The sequence below is a fragment of the Channa argus genome, chromosome 9 (genome assembly GCF_033026475.1).
Source record: "Channa argus isolate prfri chromosome 9, Channa argus male v1.0, whole genome shotgun sequence".
Classification (NCBI taxonomy): domain Eukaryota; kingdom Metazoa; phylum Chordata; class Actinopteri; order Anabantiformes; family Channidae; genus Channa; species Channa argus.
Window position 1 is genome coordinate 9,614,281 of NC_090205.1, and position 15,809 is coordinate 9,630,089.

The 15,809-nt window shown below is 39.4% G+C and overlaps 1 protein-coding gene across 2 annotated transcripts; it reads left to right on the forward strand.

Annotated features, from left to right (window-relative positions):
• Positions 1 to 641: 641 nt before the first annotated feature.
• si:ch211-269e2.1 (cohesin subunit SA-2) lies at positions 642 to 15,726 on the forward strand. 2 transcript variants are annotated; one of them, XM_067515512.1, is made up of 32 exons: positions 642 to 793; positions 1,775 to 1,864; positions 1,969 to 2,056; positions 2,701 to 2,859; positions 3,242 to 3,338; positions 3,438 to 3,514; positions 3,594 to 3,665; positions 3,877 to 4,081; positions 4,177 to 4,328; positions 4,436 to 4,509; positions 4,607 to 4,730; positions 4,845 to 4,943; positions 5,368 to 5,447; positions 5,541 to 5,648; positions 5,730 to 5,850; positions 5,942 to 6,047; positions 6,577 to 6,680; positions 6,810 to 6,902; positions 7,041 to 7,127; positions 7,907 to 8,107; positions 8,399 to 8,475; positions 8,559 to 8,646; positions 8,740 to 8,820; positions 9,797 to 9,889; positions 9,973 to 10,147; positions 12,316 to 12,452; positions 13,229 to 13,330; positions 13,417 to 13,568; positions 13,659 to 13,787; positions 13,876 to 14,066; positions 14,156 to 14,231; positions 14,318 to 15,726. In XM_067515512.1, exons 2-32 carry the CDS (start codon positions 1,821 to 1,823, stop codon positions 14,448 to 14,450), a joined length of 3,525 nt encoding a protein of 1,174 aa, XP_067371613.1. In that variant the 5' UTR covers positions 642 to 793; positions 1,775 to 1,820; the 3' UTR covers positions 14,451 to 15,726. The 2 variants fall into 2 exon arrangements, with proteins under 2 accessions (XP_067371613.1, XP_067371614.1); XM_067515513.1 differs by having other exon boundaries at positions 650 to 793; positions 1,746 to 1,864.
• The last annotated feature ends 83 nt before the right edge of the window (positions 15,727 to 15,809 follow it).

A 15,809-nucleotide genomic window follows, 5' to 3' on the forward strand; every position in this document is an offset into this window, starting at 1 on the left:
ATCCGGTGTAAAAAAAACAACAAAACAAAACAAAACAAAATCGTGCGGAACACGTTCCGCTGTGGTGATGCTTCATCCTTCATCCACTAATTTGTGCACCAATTATGAATAAACAGCTCCTCCTGCTGTTCAAAAGGTAAACCAGGAAATACCAGGACAGCTCCCTTCTGAGTTAACAGATAGTGCGCTGCTTAATTGAAAAGATCAGAGGCACAAACGGGCTGGGTTAAGGTCACAGCTGACAGAATTACACTTGCTTAATACTCACGTAAAAGTAGTTGTAAGTATTTATAACATGTGACCCACTAGTCCATAAACTTTACTCAAGCTGCAGCACTAAGTACATGCTGTAACATTTACTTTAAGCACCAAAGTAATCAGCTAAGATATTTCTGAGTAATTAGTTAAAAAACAGTGTCAAAACCACGCACTTTAAACATTATACTTAAAATGTAAAGCTAAGTAACGCTGGATCTGCTAAAGGTCTCCTGGGCTGCAGATGTTCACCTGCGGCGGTGCAGCAGAATAACCAAACCGGACGGTGTCTGTCTGTCACAGTCCCCCCGGGGGAGGGACTCAACGTGAGTGACGTTTACGGAACCCAGTCAAGTGGGGGCTTTTCTTCCCAGCCAATCGGCGTGAGTTAGGCTGTCCGGGTCCTTGACTGTGAGAGCTGGGACAGAGAACAAGCATATTCGTGGAGGTATTTAAATAATTTCAGTCTGACACCTTTTGTTTTAATGAAATCCATCCATCAGCGATCTTCAGGGAAGAATGAAGACACGTAAAGAGGGTACGTTACAAAACTTTAGCAGTCTGAATACCTGTCGGTCAGCTTTAATGTTTCTTAACGTTGTACACACAAATTCGGGAAATTATTACTGATATTTCCGCTTTTCTGCGGATATATTGTGGCTAATTGAGTGGTCGGACAGCAGAGTGCTGTCTCTGTTGTCTTTCTGCCGTCCAGCAGTCAAAGGGCCAGTAGTCATTGTGCCGAAGTGTCCTTGAGCAACTCTTTAATTTAGTACCAGCAGCTGCCAGGGGAGGGGGCATTTAAAGCACCACCTGCATGTAAACATTGAGCCAGCCTCCAACCATAACACAAAGTCAAGGTTTGTAAGTAATACGTGGACCAGAATCAAAGCATCAATGCTGTTTAGTGTTAAAAGTGAAGGTTGAGCTCCAACTTTTAGTTCATTCATCTGTAATAGATTCATCTGCAACTTATTTGATGATAAAATCATTTCTTTAGTCATTTTTAAAATACTTGTCACATATCTACTATTTCAACGTTCTCAGCCGTGGACATTTGATGCTTTTCTATGTCGCATAATGTGAAACTTGCATCTTGGGACACAGTTTTCCAATATATGTCTACTTGTCAGATTTCATAGTGTAGTATATATTTAGGGCCTTTATTGTGTTAATTTATAAATCCCCAAGCTAATGGCAGAATCCCAAATAATCGCAAAGTAACTCTCACAGTGATGCAAATATTGCATCACTAATGTTTCCAGAATGTGTTTTTTTTATGTGATAAAACATTTTTTTTATTTGCTATCAGTCTATGTGACAGTAATTTTAATCCTCAAAACAAGACTTCAATACAATTCATTTCAATACTACACCCCCTACTGGAGAGTCATTGTTGGCAAGATACTCTTCTCTGGAATACAGAGTTAAAATTGTCCCAAGTATTCAAAATGTTACCTAAATGCTGCCTTTTATACATTAATTCTCAGACCAAACATAGATCATTCTGTATTGTCAGATGCAGAGACTATGTCCTGAGCCTCTTGTAAACGTCTGAGCAGGAAATGATATCAGAGCCGCCAGGTACATCCAGGTCTTCACAGCAAGAGTAAGCACCTACTATCAAAATATGGATTCATTTATTTTCTAAGAGTGTCCTTAATTGTAATCTATTTATTCATGGGATCTAATTTAATGCTGTTTACCTCCCAGTAAGACCTCTCAAGATGAGGCAAACTCCTCCAGGGCTGTTAATCACTCAGAGGACGAGTCGGGGAATGAGAATAGAAAAAAGAGTGTGGTAGGTGTTTTTTTATTTATGGTTTAATGAAGGAGACTCTTCTGCTCAAGCATGCTTGATAACAGTCACAAGATATATATGTAGTATAACGAAGTATGATAGAAAAAACCTACATTGCATTCATAAGCAAGGTGCGAGTGTTTGGTTATTTTAGAGCAGAAAGAAATAGTCAATTAATCTGTTACTTTATTGCCAGAAAACTAACCTGCAACTATTCTAATAATTTAGCAAAAATCAAATATATGAATAAATTCACATTTCAATGGTGAGGATCTGCTGCTTTCTTGTCAAACCATAAACTGAAGATCTTGCCATTTGGATGGACAAAGAGGAACTTGGAGACTTTATCTTGGGCTCTGAGAAATTACAATTTGTATTTTCCCGACATTTTAAAGAGACAGTTAAGATATTTATCAAAAAAAAAACATCACATGCAATTATATATATTTTTATGTCCTCATTATTATTGTATTTGACAGTGGTTAGAGCTAAGATTTTAGATTAATGATCAACATCAAATGACAAAAAAGCAATGTATTTCAGGGGTTAATGCAGAGGAGTTTATTCTGCTGGTGGAAACTCCTTCATATGTGAACATTAATCTTTCATAATTTCTTTCTTTTTTTATATAATACACCCCACAGAGAAGAAGGAAAAGGCCACACAATGGCTCAGAAAATGTCAAATGTGCCAAAGCCAGTTGCAGCAGGGTCAACAAAGCAGGAGGCAGCCACAGTAAAAAGAGGCATGTGGAGGCTGTCACCCTGTTTGAGGTGGTCACTATGGGCAAGGCTGCTATGCAGGTGGGACAGCCTGACTCCCTAATCATCGACTGTGTGAATGAAATGTCTAAAAATTGAATGATTCTTTTAGATGTTCTTCTTTTTTTTCCCCCTCTGATTTGCTCACAAGCAATCCTCCAATGTCTGCCAAGCCCCCGCTGTCATGTTTGACAAATTAGAACTTTTGTCCTTTTTAGAAGTGGAATGAGAGACAGAAAACATTGCTTCACCTTTGATATAATAAAAAATTAGAGCTTGATTGTTCTGTTGTTGGAATTTATGCATATTAACATTGCATTCTGGTCTCAGCATATTCAGATTTTCTGATAACGATTAGCCTTCATAAAATTACCTGGTATATTATTAGTACAAACTCACTCAGTCTTGTGTGATGTTTGAGCAGGCAGTGATCGATGACTGGATTGAAGCTTACATGAAGAACCGAGACTCCTCCCTCCTCGATCTTATCAGCTTCTTCATCCAGTGCTCTGGATGCAAAGGCAAAGTTGACACTACCTACACACTGACACACACACACACACACAAATAGACGCAGACTAGATAATTACTTGTCTATGTTTGCATTTTATCTTTGGCAGGTGTGGTCACGGCCGAGATGTGTCAGAGCAAAGAAGAAAGTGATGTGATGAATAAGATGGTTGAGGAGCTAGATGAGGTGAGAGGTCTTGACCTTTGTTCTGTGCTTTGTCTCTCAGTTTTAACACTTTGAACTGAAACCAGATGTTTTGTTTTAGGTTGCTGGTCTGCAGTACAAGAGGTTTCTGGCTTTTCCATGGATTCTCACAGTCACATGGCCAATGGACGCGGTCAGTTTCTTGTGCTTTTTTTTCTTCAAATATTCACATAATCCTAATTTGTTCTCAAATAATCAAACATACAGTGTTGTCACAAACATACTAAATAATTTCATTTATTCCCTGTAAGTACATATTCTAGGTAGTAAAACTCATTAGGGCAGTTTGTACTGAGGACAAGTTTCTCTCTGTCTCTATGCTACTCTCCCCGTTTCTTCTGTAGGACAGCGTTGAATATCCTCTTATACAGTCTGCACCATATGGCCGCTGGTTTCATTCTGAGTTCTCCGACTTTGTATCGGTGCTGGTGGCTCAGTGTCAGCACAACATCATCTTTGACAGTTACCTGATGAACACCCTCATCTCACTTCTCACCGAGCTGTCAAACTCTTATATACGGGCTTTCAGACACACCTGCACCCTAGCAGGTAAGTGACAGAAAACATGCAAAAAACGTACACACAGTAAATATTTCAGTGAAGTAATCTGTACTCTGTGTTGTCATTTGAACTTCACTGATTAGCGGTAAAGCTGCTGAGCGCTTTTTTGAATGTGGCTCTGAGCCTTACCGTTGGGATTGAAAACAGTCAGAAGCTGTCCAAGGTGCAGAAGGCAAAAAACGTGAGGCAGAAAAGCACACCACAACTGGACAAAATACAGAAGAAGCTCAAGGAGGTAAGACATTCATAACTTTGTACAATGAATTTGTGTTTGCTCTTTGTGAAAATATCACATCTTATTCACTGTGTGACTTCTGTGCATTTCTCCATCTGCTCCTGAAGCTGCAGGAGAAGAGGGCAGAGATAGAAAGCATGATGGACATCATATTTAAAGGAGTTTTTCTGAAAAGATACTGGTAAATTGACCAGATTTACACACAAAACAATCTGTACTGTGCACTGGACTGTTTTTTATTTCAGCATGGAACTTATTATATTTGTGTGTCTTTGCAGTGACGTGCTTCCAGAAATTCGCTCCATCTGTATGGAGGAGTTGGGTTTGTGGATGAAGCTCTACAGTTCTGTATTCCTCAATGATAGCTACCTCAAATACATGGGCTGGATGTTGTATGACAAGGTAAACAACCGCAAACGCATAACGTGATATATATACGTCATAATAATTTTCTTATAGTCTTTTTAATTGTGTTTGATTGAACAACCTCAAACATCTCTGCATGTTGTCTTTTAGATACCAGACGTCCGTCTCAAGTGTGTGTTGAGTCTGCAGGGTTTGTATGGAGATCCGCTGCTCCTGCCTAAACTAGACCTGTTCACCAGCCGCTTCAAGGTACAGCGCGCATCTCTCTAGCTTCAGTAGGTTTGTGGTCGTCACAAAATAAAAATACAGTCAGGTTCAAAAATATATTTTATTCAATCAACATACTTTTGTATGTAATGTACTTTCAGCTAGTACTTTAGTTATTTCTCCAGAAATGGTTTAAAGTACATTTTTAATTTACCAAAAGGGATACAACATTTTGCACTGAAATATATTTTATTACTCCATCTTTGTTACTTCTGATGATGGAAAGAACATTAGTACTAGCATAATGTGCATTATTGTGGTGTTAGGTTCAAGGTAAGGTTTGCATCCCCTTACACTAAACTGGCATGTAAGAGGAGGAAGTGTCTATAAAAAGGTTTTAAAATGCAGGGTTAAACAGGATTCTGCTTCTGTATGAACAAGTGTAAAACTACTGTATGTGTTTCAGGAGCGAATGATCTCCATGACCCTCGATAAGGATAATGAAGTGGCAGTGCAGACCATGAAACTACTTGTTCTCATTTCCAAGTGAGTCACCAGCCTGTTTGTTGGCTTTATCTGTTCCCACTCATCTCATACTGTTCACCAAATGTTCTGTGTAATGTGCTTCTGACTCCTCAGAACATCGGACGATGTACTCAGTCCAGAGGACTACAAGCAGCTCCTCCAGTTTGTTTACTCTGCACAGCGCCCTCTGGCAGCCACAGCAGGGGAGCTCCTCTTCTCAAGGTACACTCACCTCAGTCTCAAATCCCAAACAAAAATACAGTCAATTAGTGTTTACATGGATGTTGTTGGTTTTTATCTCAGGCATCTCAACACTGTAGCTGATGCATCTGATACTCAGGATGGCAACAATGAAGAAGAGACACATAGACAACAAACATTTGCCAGACTGAAAGCTCTGCTGCATTTCTACCAGGAGTCAGAGGTAAACACATTGGACTAACTTGTGTATGTCTAGGCAATGTTCCTGTATGCGCTTACTGCATTAACATGTCCATGTCTCTGTGTCCCTGCAGTTGCATAATCATGTGGTTTACTTAGTGGACAGTCTGTGGGACAGTGGTGGAGCTCTGCTAAAGGACTGGTCCACACTCACGTCTATACTACTGCAGGACAGCCCAGGTTAGAAAGACTGTGCATTTGGAAAGATCTTGGCCATCAGTTTAAATGGTTTCACTAGCCACCGTCCACAGTGCACACATTTTAGTAGACGTCTCTACAAAGAAGTGCAGCCATGCAGAAGTGTGACTAAAAGGTTTATTGCCTAAACGCCTTAGTTGGGTCTAATGGACAAACAACATACTTCAGCTTGGGTTTCAGTGAATACATTGTGCAGTGTTTTCTTTTTTCTTTGGAGCCCAAATGTATTTTTATTTAATGTTAATGTTTTAAAATTGTTGTTGGATTTGTGTTGTCCTAATTTATCAAAAAAGGCGTGTTGTGTATTTTAAGTTAATTGTCTCCTCTAATTGAATCCCAGTTTGTCAAAGGGTCTAACAGTCTCATGTGGTTGGTTTCAAGTAAAGTACATTTCCAACATAAAACTGCTTCATTAGTATCCTAGTACCTTGTCACATGTTGTGTGAAGTAAATGTCACGCTTGTCTCTAGGGAATATGTTTTGCATGCATTTCAATTCGACATGTTTGTAGGTCTTACTCAGGCCGAGCAAACTGTGCTTGTTGAGATCATGGTGGCGTCGGTGCGTCAGGCCTCAGAGGGACCTGTTCTGGCTGGGAGGAGCGGAGCCAAGAAGGTCTGTGGCAGAAAGATTCTCATGAAACAAACACTTTACATTATATTTATTGCACTTGAACTATTGGACTGTGTGAGCATGAAAAAAATATGAAACCACATAATTCAATGTGTGTCCTTAATGTTGCAGGTAATGAATGCCAGAGAAAAGAAAATTCAGATTGAAGACTGTAATAAACTTACTGAACATTTCCTTGTGATGCTTCCAAAGTTACTGACCAAGGTATTTATTAATTTCACGTTTCACGTTTTCACATTTTATATTTCCATTTTATTTTGTAATAAAACAAATCAGATCTCTGTGCTGCTCATATAGAATCTGGGCGTTTTGATGCTTTTTTTATTGATGTTCTTTATGTAGTTTTCAGGTAGCTGGGACGTTGTTGCCTCCCTGATGAAGATTCCTCAGTACTTTCTCTCTGAGAGTCTTGCAGCTGAAAAAACACAGGTCTGCATGCTACAGTTTCAACTTACCTAAATACATCACAGGAAATGAAATGAAACATGAAGGGGTCCTTTTTATTCATTTGATCGTTTTATTTCATTTTGTGAGCAGGCGAAAGACAGAACTCTAATTACTGATTAGAACACTAAAAAGCAACTTAAACAAAGTATTTATATGATGTCTTCTGCACACTTCAGCCAACCAACATAAAAATTTCACAGTTACTGGGGTTAAAGCAGAACCTTGGTACAGCAGTTTGTAGAGTTAAATTAATTTTAAGTTAATCTGAAACTCTCTGTTTCTGCTTTTTACCGTATGAACTCTTTCTCCTTCTGTTGATTAAATCTTAAGGCAGCGGTGCACTAACTGGTTACAGAGTTATCTGCTAACCATTGTACGTCGCGTCAGTTTGAAAATGTCAGAAAGCTACTGCAGTATAAACACCAAATGTCAAGTCCTGAAGTCAAGTCCTGTCATTTTGTTGAATTTTAAAAACAAACAAAACTGAAACTGATGGAAGCAGGACAAACATAACATCTGTGTGGCTGTAGCAAACACATTTTGTATTTTAGGGGAGGTTGAGGGGACTAATCAGTGATCAGAAATTACATTTTATGTTGATTAACTTTATCAAACCATCTCCTTTTTTTTAACTGCTTACTTTTCCTGAGAGAGTATAAATGGATATTTAGCCCAACGGCTGTTAGCTGTCACTGCCACAGAATTGTCACAGCTGACAGATTTTAACATGAGCTGGTTTTGCTCCTGTTCCTCTGCTGCAGGGTCTTTCCGTACTGTTGGCAGAGATGGAAGCTGTGTTGGACCTCCACTCGGGCACTGCTGTTCTGGAGGCCGCGGCCCGCACATACCTCAGTCTGTGTGGGGAGGAGATGGCCTGGTGCTCCTTGACCCGAGCTGCCAGAGACTCTCTGGTCCAGCGCTGGGTGGACCATCTCACTGCACTGTTGGAGGACCCTGCAAAGGTAATGTGCATGCACGGACAGATTATGAGAAAATCATCCCCCACCCTTTCTTTTTATTTATTTTTTGATTCCCTTTATGATCATTTCATGTCGGTTTATTTTTTGCGTTGTGTATTTTAGTCATTTCAGGATTATAATTAGTGTTGTATTGGTCATTTTATGCCTGCTTTTGGTCCTTTAGCACCTCTTTCAGATATTTTAATGTTGTTAATGCTGCTGTGTCCTCTCCTGTCAGTGCGTCTGTCACCACATTTCTAATAACTACTGAACGTTTCCTATTCTTTGTTGTAGGGTGACAGTTTCTCTGCTGATGACGAGAAAACTGGAGAAATTTTAACCACACTGAAGAAACTCACAGCTTTTCACAAGTATAATTTCATACTTGTTCACAATGAAGTGTGAGCTAACAATGTTCTGCCAGGGCTGTAAATATCTGTTCTTTTTGTTGCAGCTGTCATGATCTCTCTCAGTGGAATCTGTTCAAGCTGCTGTCTCCTCTCCTGTCGGTGGAGAGCAGCCAGGGTGAAGCACCACCTCAGGTACCCTGATTTAACTTATTTATCCACTTTCTTTCTATTACATTGTCGATGCCCTCAGTCTCCTTCTCTGTTCTCTTCCCTTTTTGTGTGAAGGTGCTGCAGGAATTACTGCAGTGTTTGTGCTTCTCCATGCTCTGGTCTCTCAACACAAGCAGCGAAACTCTAAACTCCAGAGTGAGTCACATCTGCTTATAATATGCTGGTATAAGATTTAAAACACTTTTTTATATTGATGAAGACATTATATTCATTCCCTTTTTTTTCTTTTATGTACCATAGTTTTAATTAGAAAACCTCAACAAGATTAAGATCTATATGGCAAGATTGCAGCAGAGAGAATTAAAAAAACTGGCTCCATAAAATAAAGAAACAATGCATACAACAAAAGCAAACAGAAGAACAGATGTTTTTTGTTTTGCATATGAATCTGTTTGCACAAGTCGTGGGGCTCACGGCTTTTATCACAGCAAAGTGTCACACGAAATCCAAACAAATCTTGTATAAGTCTTGTGTAAGTTGAAATCTACCTCCAGGTAAAATTGTGTTGTTAAGGAGAAAAGAGAGAATTTTTGTAAGAGAACTTTAATGCACCTCTCTTAAAGGAATCACTGTGTTTGGACATGTAACTATGAATATCTGGAGGTGGTGCAGAGCCTAGCTGAGGATGAAAGAATATGGCAGAGCAGAGTGCAATGATCTCAATGATCTTAAAGCTCTAGCTTTAAATTTTAAGCCAATGATAAAATTATCAACAACAAAATATGCAGACTGTTTAAAAAATGAATAGTGTTAATAATGCCCCCTCTCAGTGCTTCATATCAGTGTTTTAATATGTTTGTTTTTTTATGTTGAAATTGGTTGAGGTGAAGTTACTTTTTACTATATCGCTTCATATTAAAGCAAACTTTATAAATGTATACGTTTTGCACCTTACAACCTAAACACTGACTTGTAGTGGTGACTTTAGCTGTTACAAAAATGTAGTGATGTAGTAAACGTCAAGTGCATGTGATGGAAATAATCGAGTAAAGTAGCTCAAAATGCTGCAGTAGGTCATTTGATTTAAAGAAGAACTGCAGCAATTTCATCAATTTCTCTTTTACCTGTTCTCCTTAACCTAAACGTGTGTGTGTGTGTGTGTGTGTTTTAGGATAAGGCTTTGGCCCAGAGGCTTCAGCTGCGTCTGTTCTGTGAGAGGAGTCACGTCTGTCTCTCCCACTCGGACCTCAGTTTGCGACGACAGGTTCGCCAGGAAACGCACAATAATGGTTTAAACTACAGTGGCACCGTTTACGTTTTTCTAACAATTTCTTTTTTCCATTTGAGGCTTTTCTGGGAGTTTGTGATGTGCTCACTGCTCACTCTTACCAACTACACGTGTGGGATCCCACGTCGTTTGGTCCACTGCTCTACACACCGAGCCCTAAACTGCAGAGGGCGCTGTTGACCTTTGTATGCGCACATGTGTTTGTCGGTCGGGACTGTGACGGCCAAAGCAGAGGTGAGAGCTCAGCCTGTTTACATGAAGTCCTCTCAACACAAAATAAGTTTTGCTTATTTTTACTCTTCTTGAAAGTTTGAGCTTCAGTGAGCAGAATGTGTAGACTTTGTCAGTAGAAATCTTTTTTTGCTGTCTTCAACAATCCGCTATTGTGTTGTGTGTTGAAGACATTGACGTACAAACAGAATGTCAAACAATTACAGTCCAAACGTCTGTTTCACACTAAGAAAGTCATTTGGCTATGGAAGATTTCTGTAAACTTCTTAAACGAAAACTATGGTCATAATTATACATTGTGTATTTTTCAGTGAGGGAGTAGAAGTAAATGTGGTAAATGTGCTGAATTTTACTGGTTCTGGATTCTCCATTAAAAAGATCCGCTGGATTTCACTGTTACATTACTGGGATATTTCCAAAAAAGGCCGGAGCCATTTGTTACAAGCTTGAAGGGAACTTTTTTTATACAATGTAGTTATTAGGTTTGTTATATTATATTCACGTTTTAGGGATAAAAACATAGAAAATGATGTGGTGTATGAAAAATATACCAGCGTGTCCATCAGAGTTTTCTAGACGGACTAAATATTAATGTCTCTGAACTGCCAAAGTCAGTTCATGTTCACTCAATTCCTTCAGTACGAGAGTGTGTGTGTGTGTGTGTGTGTGTGTGTGTGTGTGTGTGTGTGTGTGTGTGTGAAACTGATATATTTATCAATAAATCAAACATCACATAGTCCAAAATGTCCCACACACTGCAGTAACACATTTTTTTCTACCTAATTTCCAGAAACCCGCAAAAACAAACAAAGTTCAGCGTCTAATCATCCGTTAAAAATTGAACGGTGGTTCATTATCCAAAATTAAAAAGTTTACTACATAAAAAACTTCCAATTTTTGGAGAAGCTAAATGGCGAAATGTCTCTTTAATGGACTAAGAAGTTAGTAACATGAGAAGGGTGCTTTTTTTTTTAGAAGGTCACTAAAGGCCAAACAGTTTGAGAACAGTATTTTTTTCACATTTTTCATTTTGTGTTTTTCATTGAAAATCTTACCATAAAACCATTAAATGAAGCTGTTGCCTAGGCTACCAGGACAGCCCCAGTTGAGGATGCATTTGTAATTTGTTTTTCATTGCTTGGGCAGCATGTGGGATTCCAAGGAGAAAAACTCCTCGCAGCACAGCACAGTAGATGGCACTCTGACTCAGCCAGAGCAGCATCGTGTTTCTTGCAGCTCGCCGCCTTTAAAGCATGCAAATATTAAATGCACGGCCACACATTTGGCTTAATAAGTCGTTGCCGAGCTGCCTTCTGACTGTAAATGGGGTCTGATTCTCAATCTGACCTGACAATTGACCCTCGATTACAAAGGAACCCTTGTTAATATCCTCAGACTTAAACAGGTTGACTAATTTGTATGAAAGGATGTTAGACTTTGTTATGCAAAGTGATGCAGCTTGTAAATTGATGACGACAGTATGCTGCTGTCTGTTCCGAAATGAGAAAAACAAGATTGATGTGTCGGGGGTGTTCTCTTTGCAAAAGTCCTGCAGGTGAACTTATGAATTCATTCATAGCTGACTATAACTAAACATTTTATTATCTTTAAAATAGCTTCAACTTTCGGAGACATATTGCATCCAAATATGGGAGAGTCCAGAGAAGTCAATAACTGTCCTGGTGGGAAAGTCTTAAATACAATATGGGATTATTGGTTTTTGAACATGTAATAAAACCCTATTGTTTTATTGGATTTGCCTGGTAAAGGTTTTATCATACACACACAGTGTTTTCTATTAGCTGCTGGATCAGAGATCAGTCAGAGGGCAAGGGCACTGAGTTAAATCATAAAATCAGGGCAATCTCTTTCCGTGAGAAAATTCCATTAACTCTGGCTCACCTCCGAGCCTATTTTATTAGCCTTGTGAAAGATTGAAGCCACATGGTGTCACAACCATAACTCTTGTCTTATGTTATCTTTGATTTCCACCTGCTAAAGCCATTGTCCTGAAACTCACTAAAACACTCTCTGTGCCTCTGCTTTGTTCTTTTCTTTCTGTTATACGATTTGTTACGATTAATCGCTCTCGTTACTTCACCCCATTCTCCCTTCTCTCGGACCACTTCGCGTTCAACCCGTGTGCTTCAACTCCCATCTGGCTCCCTCAGTCAGTGAAACCTTGGAAGTAGAGAGGCTCGAGGATCTCCACGCACGAAGAAATCTGCTCGCAGCCTTCTGCAAACTGATAGTTCACGGAGTGCTGGAGATGAGCATGGCAGCTGAGGTCTTCATGTATTACATGAAGGTAAAGTCCTTAAAGGAGGAGTTCAGCGTTTTTGGGCAGTGCATGTGTGCTTTCCCACCAAGTTAAAAAAAAAAAAAAAAGATACACAAACTAACTAAGTTCTGGGTATTAATTAACTTATACAAAACGTATAAAGGACAGGTTGGGTTTTCAGAAGAAGTAATGTTTTGTCATATTTCACTGAGTCCCTGAATCTGACCAATAAAAAGTCCAGCACAGGAGACCCCGCGTGTTTTGACAGAACATAGTTAGTTAGGTGTGTCCTCATTTTCAGACTTTACAATCAGCTATTGTGTTGTGTGTTTAAGACATTGACGTACAAACAGAATGTTTGAACGATTACAGTCTGTTTCACACCAAGAAAGTCATGTGGGTATGAAAGATTTCTGTAAACTTCTTAAATGGAAAATATGGTCATAATTATACATTGTGTATTTTTCAATGGGGGAGTAGAAGTAAATGTGGTAAAGTAAGTACATGTTTTCCCATCACATTTGAGCACAAAGAAGCTGATCCACCTGGCAGCTTGTGTGCGCCATTCTGAAGATATTTCCAAAACCCTCAAGAATTTTCTACTTTTCCATTAAGAGACTTTTTTTTTGATACTTCTTTGCCAGTGAGAACAGTAGTGAGAACCATTGTGTTTCCAGGTTGTCCCATTCATGTCAAGATAGTCAAATATTTAACAACATTATTAATCAGACGGCTGTTTATGTTGGACAGCATTAATATTATATTGTGTATATCCTGGATATTTTCTCCGTTTTCGTCCGCAGTATTATAATGACTTTGGAGACATCATCAAGGAGACGATGTATAGGACCAGACAGATGGATAAGATAGAAAGTGCCCAAACTCTGGTGCTTTGTTTGCAGCAGGTACAGTAGCTCTCTACACACTCCACAGTATAAACTATGTGGGTTCCCAGACAAAAGATGCTGATGATTTTCTCTGTATTCTCCAGCTTTTTGTGCGTCTCAAAAAGGAGCAGGAAAGTGGGGGTAGGGTTCACCCAGGAGTCCAGACCTTCACCAGCATCAAGGAGTTGGCCAGGCGCTTCGCTCTTACCTTCGGGGACCTCGTCAAGTTTCGAGAATGCATCGTCTTGATCCACAGGTCAGCAGGAGCTCGTTTTGTTTGTTTTGTTTTGCAGGTTTTTATGATGTTTTACATTGTTAGTCTGTGTTTTCTCCTTAATATTTGCAGGAACAGTGTAGACTTTGTGTTTCACGAGTTTCGCCAGAGCCCAGGAACACCTACACCACCATACCTCTCCTACCTGACCATCCTCAGTGAGTTCTCCAGCAAACTGCTTAAACCAGACAAGAAAGCAGTGTAAGTACTTCATGTAACATACAGGACTGGGTTTTTTCTGAAAGCTAAACCTGGTGAAATTTCTGAAAGTCTTCTTGTGTCTGTTCAGGTTTTCCTACCTTCGGAAACACACTGCAGAGCATGTTATTGACCTCAGGGAGGAGTGCTGGCAGCCTCTCATCTACTATCGTGCTTCTCTACTGGCTGCGGCTGAAGGGGAGGACGCTGTGTCCTACGTCGGCTCCGACAGGAAGGGCCTCCCACCCAATCGCTCTCCCTTTTCCAAACAAAAACTAGAAGGTACCACGCTACACACCAGTCAGACAGATTTTTATTTCCTTGTTGTCATCATGCACAAGCTGGATCACGTTTGTCTTTATATTATTTAGGGAGCAAGTCCCCCTGTCCGTTCAGTCCCCTTGACTCTCAAGCGAGTAAAGTTCACAGACCCAGCTCCAGTACAAGGTGAGGCTCATCAATGCTTTCTTAAATTAACATTCTTAGCCATAAAGCAGATCCTCATCTTATCTTAATCTCATCTAACTCCTTAGCCATCAGAAGACGACTGACCTGGGTCCATTTTCTGTCCCTCTGGAACCTCCTGCAAGAAGACTCAACGCTGAAGGATCTGTCCTCGGCAGCAGCAGTGACATGGACGATGATGCTGTGGAGGTTGAACTGTAAGTAAGAGGAGGTTCTATGCAGGACAAGCGATAAGAAGCGGAGAGGGTTCCTTTTCTTTTTGTGCACCTTGTACAGTGACTAGTGTCTTCTGTGTGATTCTGGAACCAGGATGGATTATTCTGTATTTTTTAATATTAAACAAATCCCATGAAAACGCCAGAACCAAAAATGAATTGATCTTATTAACAAGTATTGTCTGTGCAGCCAAAGCACGATATCACATGTTCCTCTTTGCCTTGAGCTTTGACAGGACATGGGCATGTAGTTTGTTGTGAGTCCATGCTACATTTAGCAACCTGCGGCTATAAATACTACAGCACCCACTGTGAAAACAGTCCCCAACAAATGTTTACTCATGTTTACAAAACCTTTGCTAATGTCCACAGAGAATGTAACAGTTTTGCAAGATTGAACCTTTGTGTAGATGTGAAACTAGAACTGTGTGTACACACAAAGACTGGAATATGCACATGCAGATTTATAGACTCACACATCATTTCGCAGTGAATTGAAACGCCCTTAAACATGAGTTTGCATATTGTGCCCACTAACACCACTGGAAGGGAAGATTACTAAGAAAGAGGGTTTACTGTGTCAGTGAGCTTTTACCACACGACTGTTACACACAGCTGTGGCCATTGGTAGCATTAGCAGCACTGATTTATCACATGCAACTGTAGACTGTCACAACTTCTATATCTCAGTTTTCTCCATAAAATGTCCAAAAGATAATTATTGAGTTAACAGTTTACAAAATAGAAAGTTCAGTTTAGGATAAAATGCAAAATAACCCCCAGTCAGCTACAACTTAAACACCACCTGGTGGCTTTTGTATATAAAACTGTGTTGTTTAATATTATGAACTAATAAATGCTTATGTATCATTATGAATTAACTTTTTATTAATGAGATTACTACATGTTTTGCCATAATTAACATTAACAGTGTTGTTTGAAATACACTGATTTCTTAATGGAGTAGTTTTACTTTTGTGCTTTGGGTAAAATGTATTAGACGTTCTGCTCACATTTCATCTCCTTTAGAGATTTAAATCCTCACTAAGGCATTTCATGGAATTAGTTTAAAGTTACAGAATAACAGCAGTCTTACTCTTTAAATCATGTCAGTTTCTTATTAACTAAGGTTCATTTTATTTTACGGCTCTTTTTCACTTGAGGACCATGTGTATAATGTTTTTTTAACCAACCTAAAGCATCACTGTTGACTGTACTTGAATGTTACAAGTGACACAAAATCTATTAAACTATTATTTTTCCCTTTCAAATCTTAATTGGGTCCAAGACTAGTAAATTATGCTTTAATTGTTGGCTTAAAGTGAACCAAAAATGACTGTTTTAC

Bases quoted from the DNA above. Each gene is read 5' to 3' on its own strand.
- si:ch211-269e2.1 (XM_067515512.1), top strand. From the start codon at position 1,821: ATGATATCAGAGCCGCCAGGTACATCCAGGTCTTCACAGCAAGA. The intron at 8,647-8,739 runs GTACCCTGATTT...TTTTGTGTGAAG, and splicing joins AGGGTGAAGCACCACCTCAG to GTGCTGCAGGAATTACTGCA. The intron at 9,890-9,972 runs GTTCGCCAGGAA...TTTCCATTTGAG, and splicing joins ACCTCAGTTTGCGACGACAG to GCTTTTCTGGGAGTTTGTGA.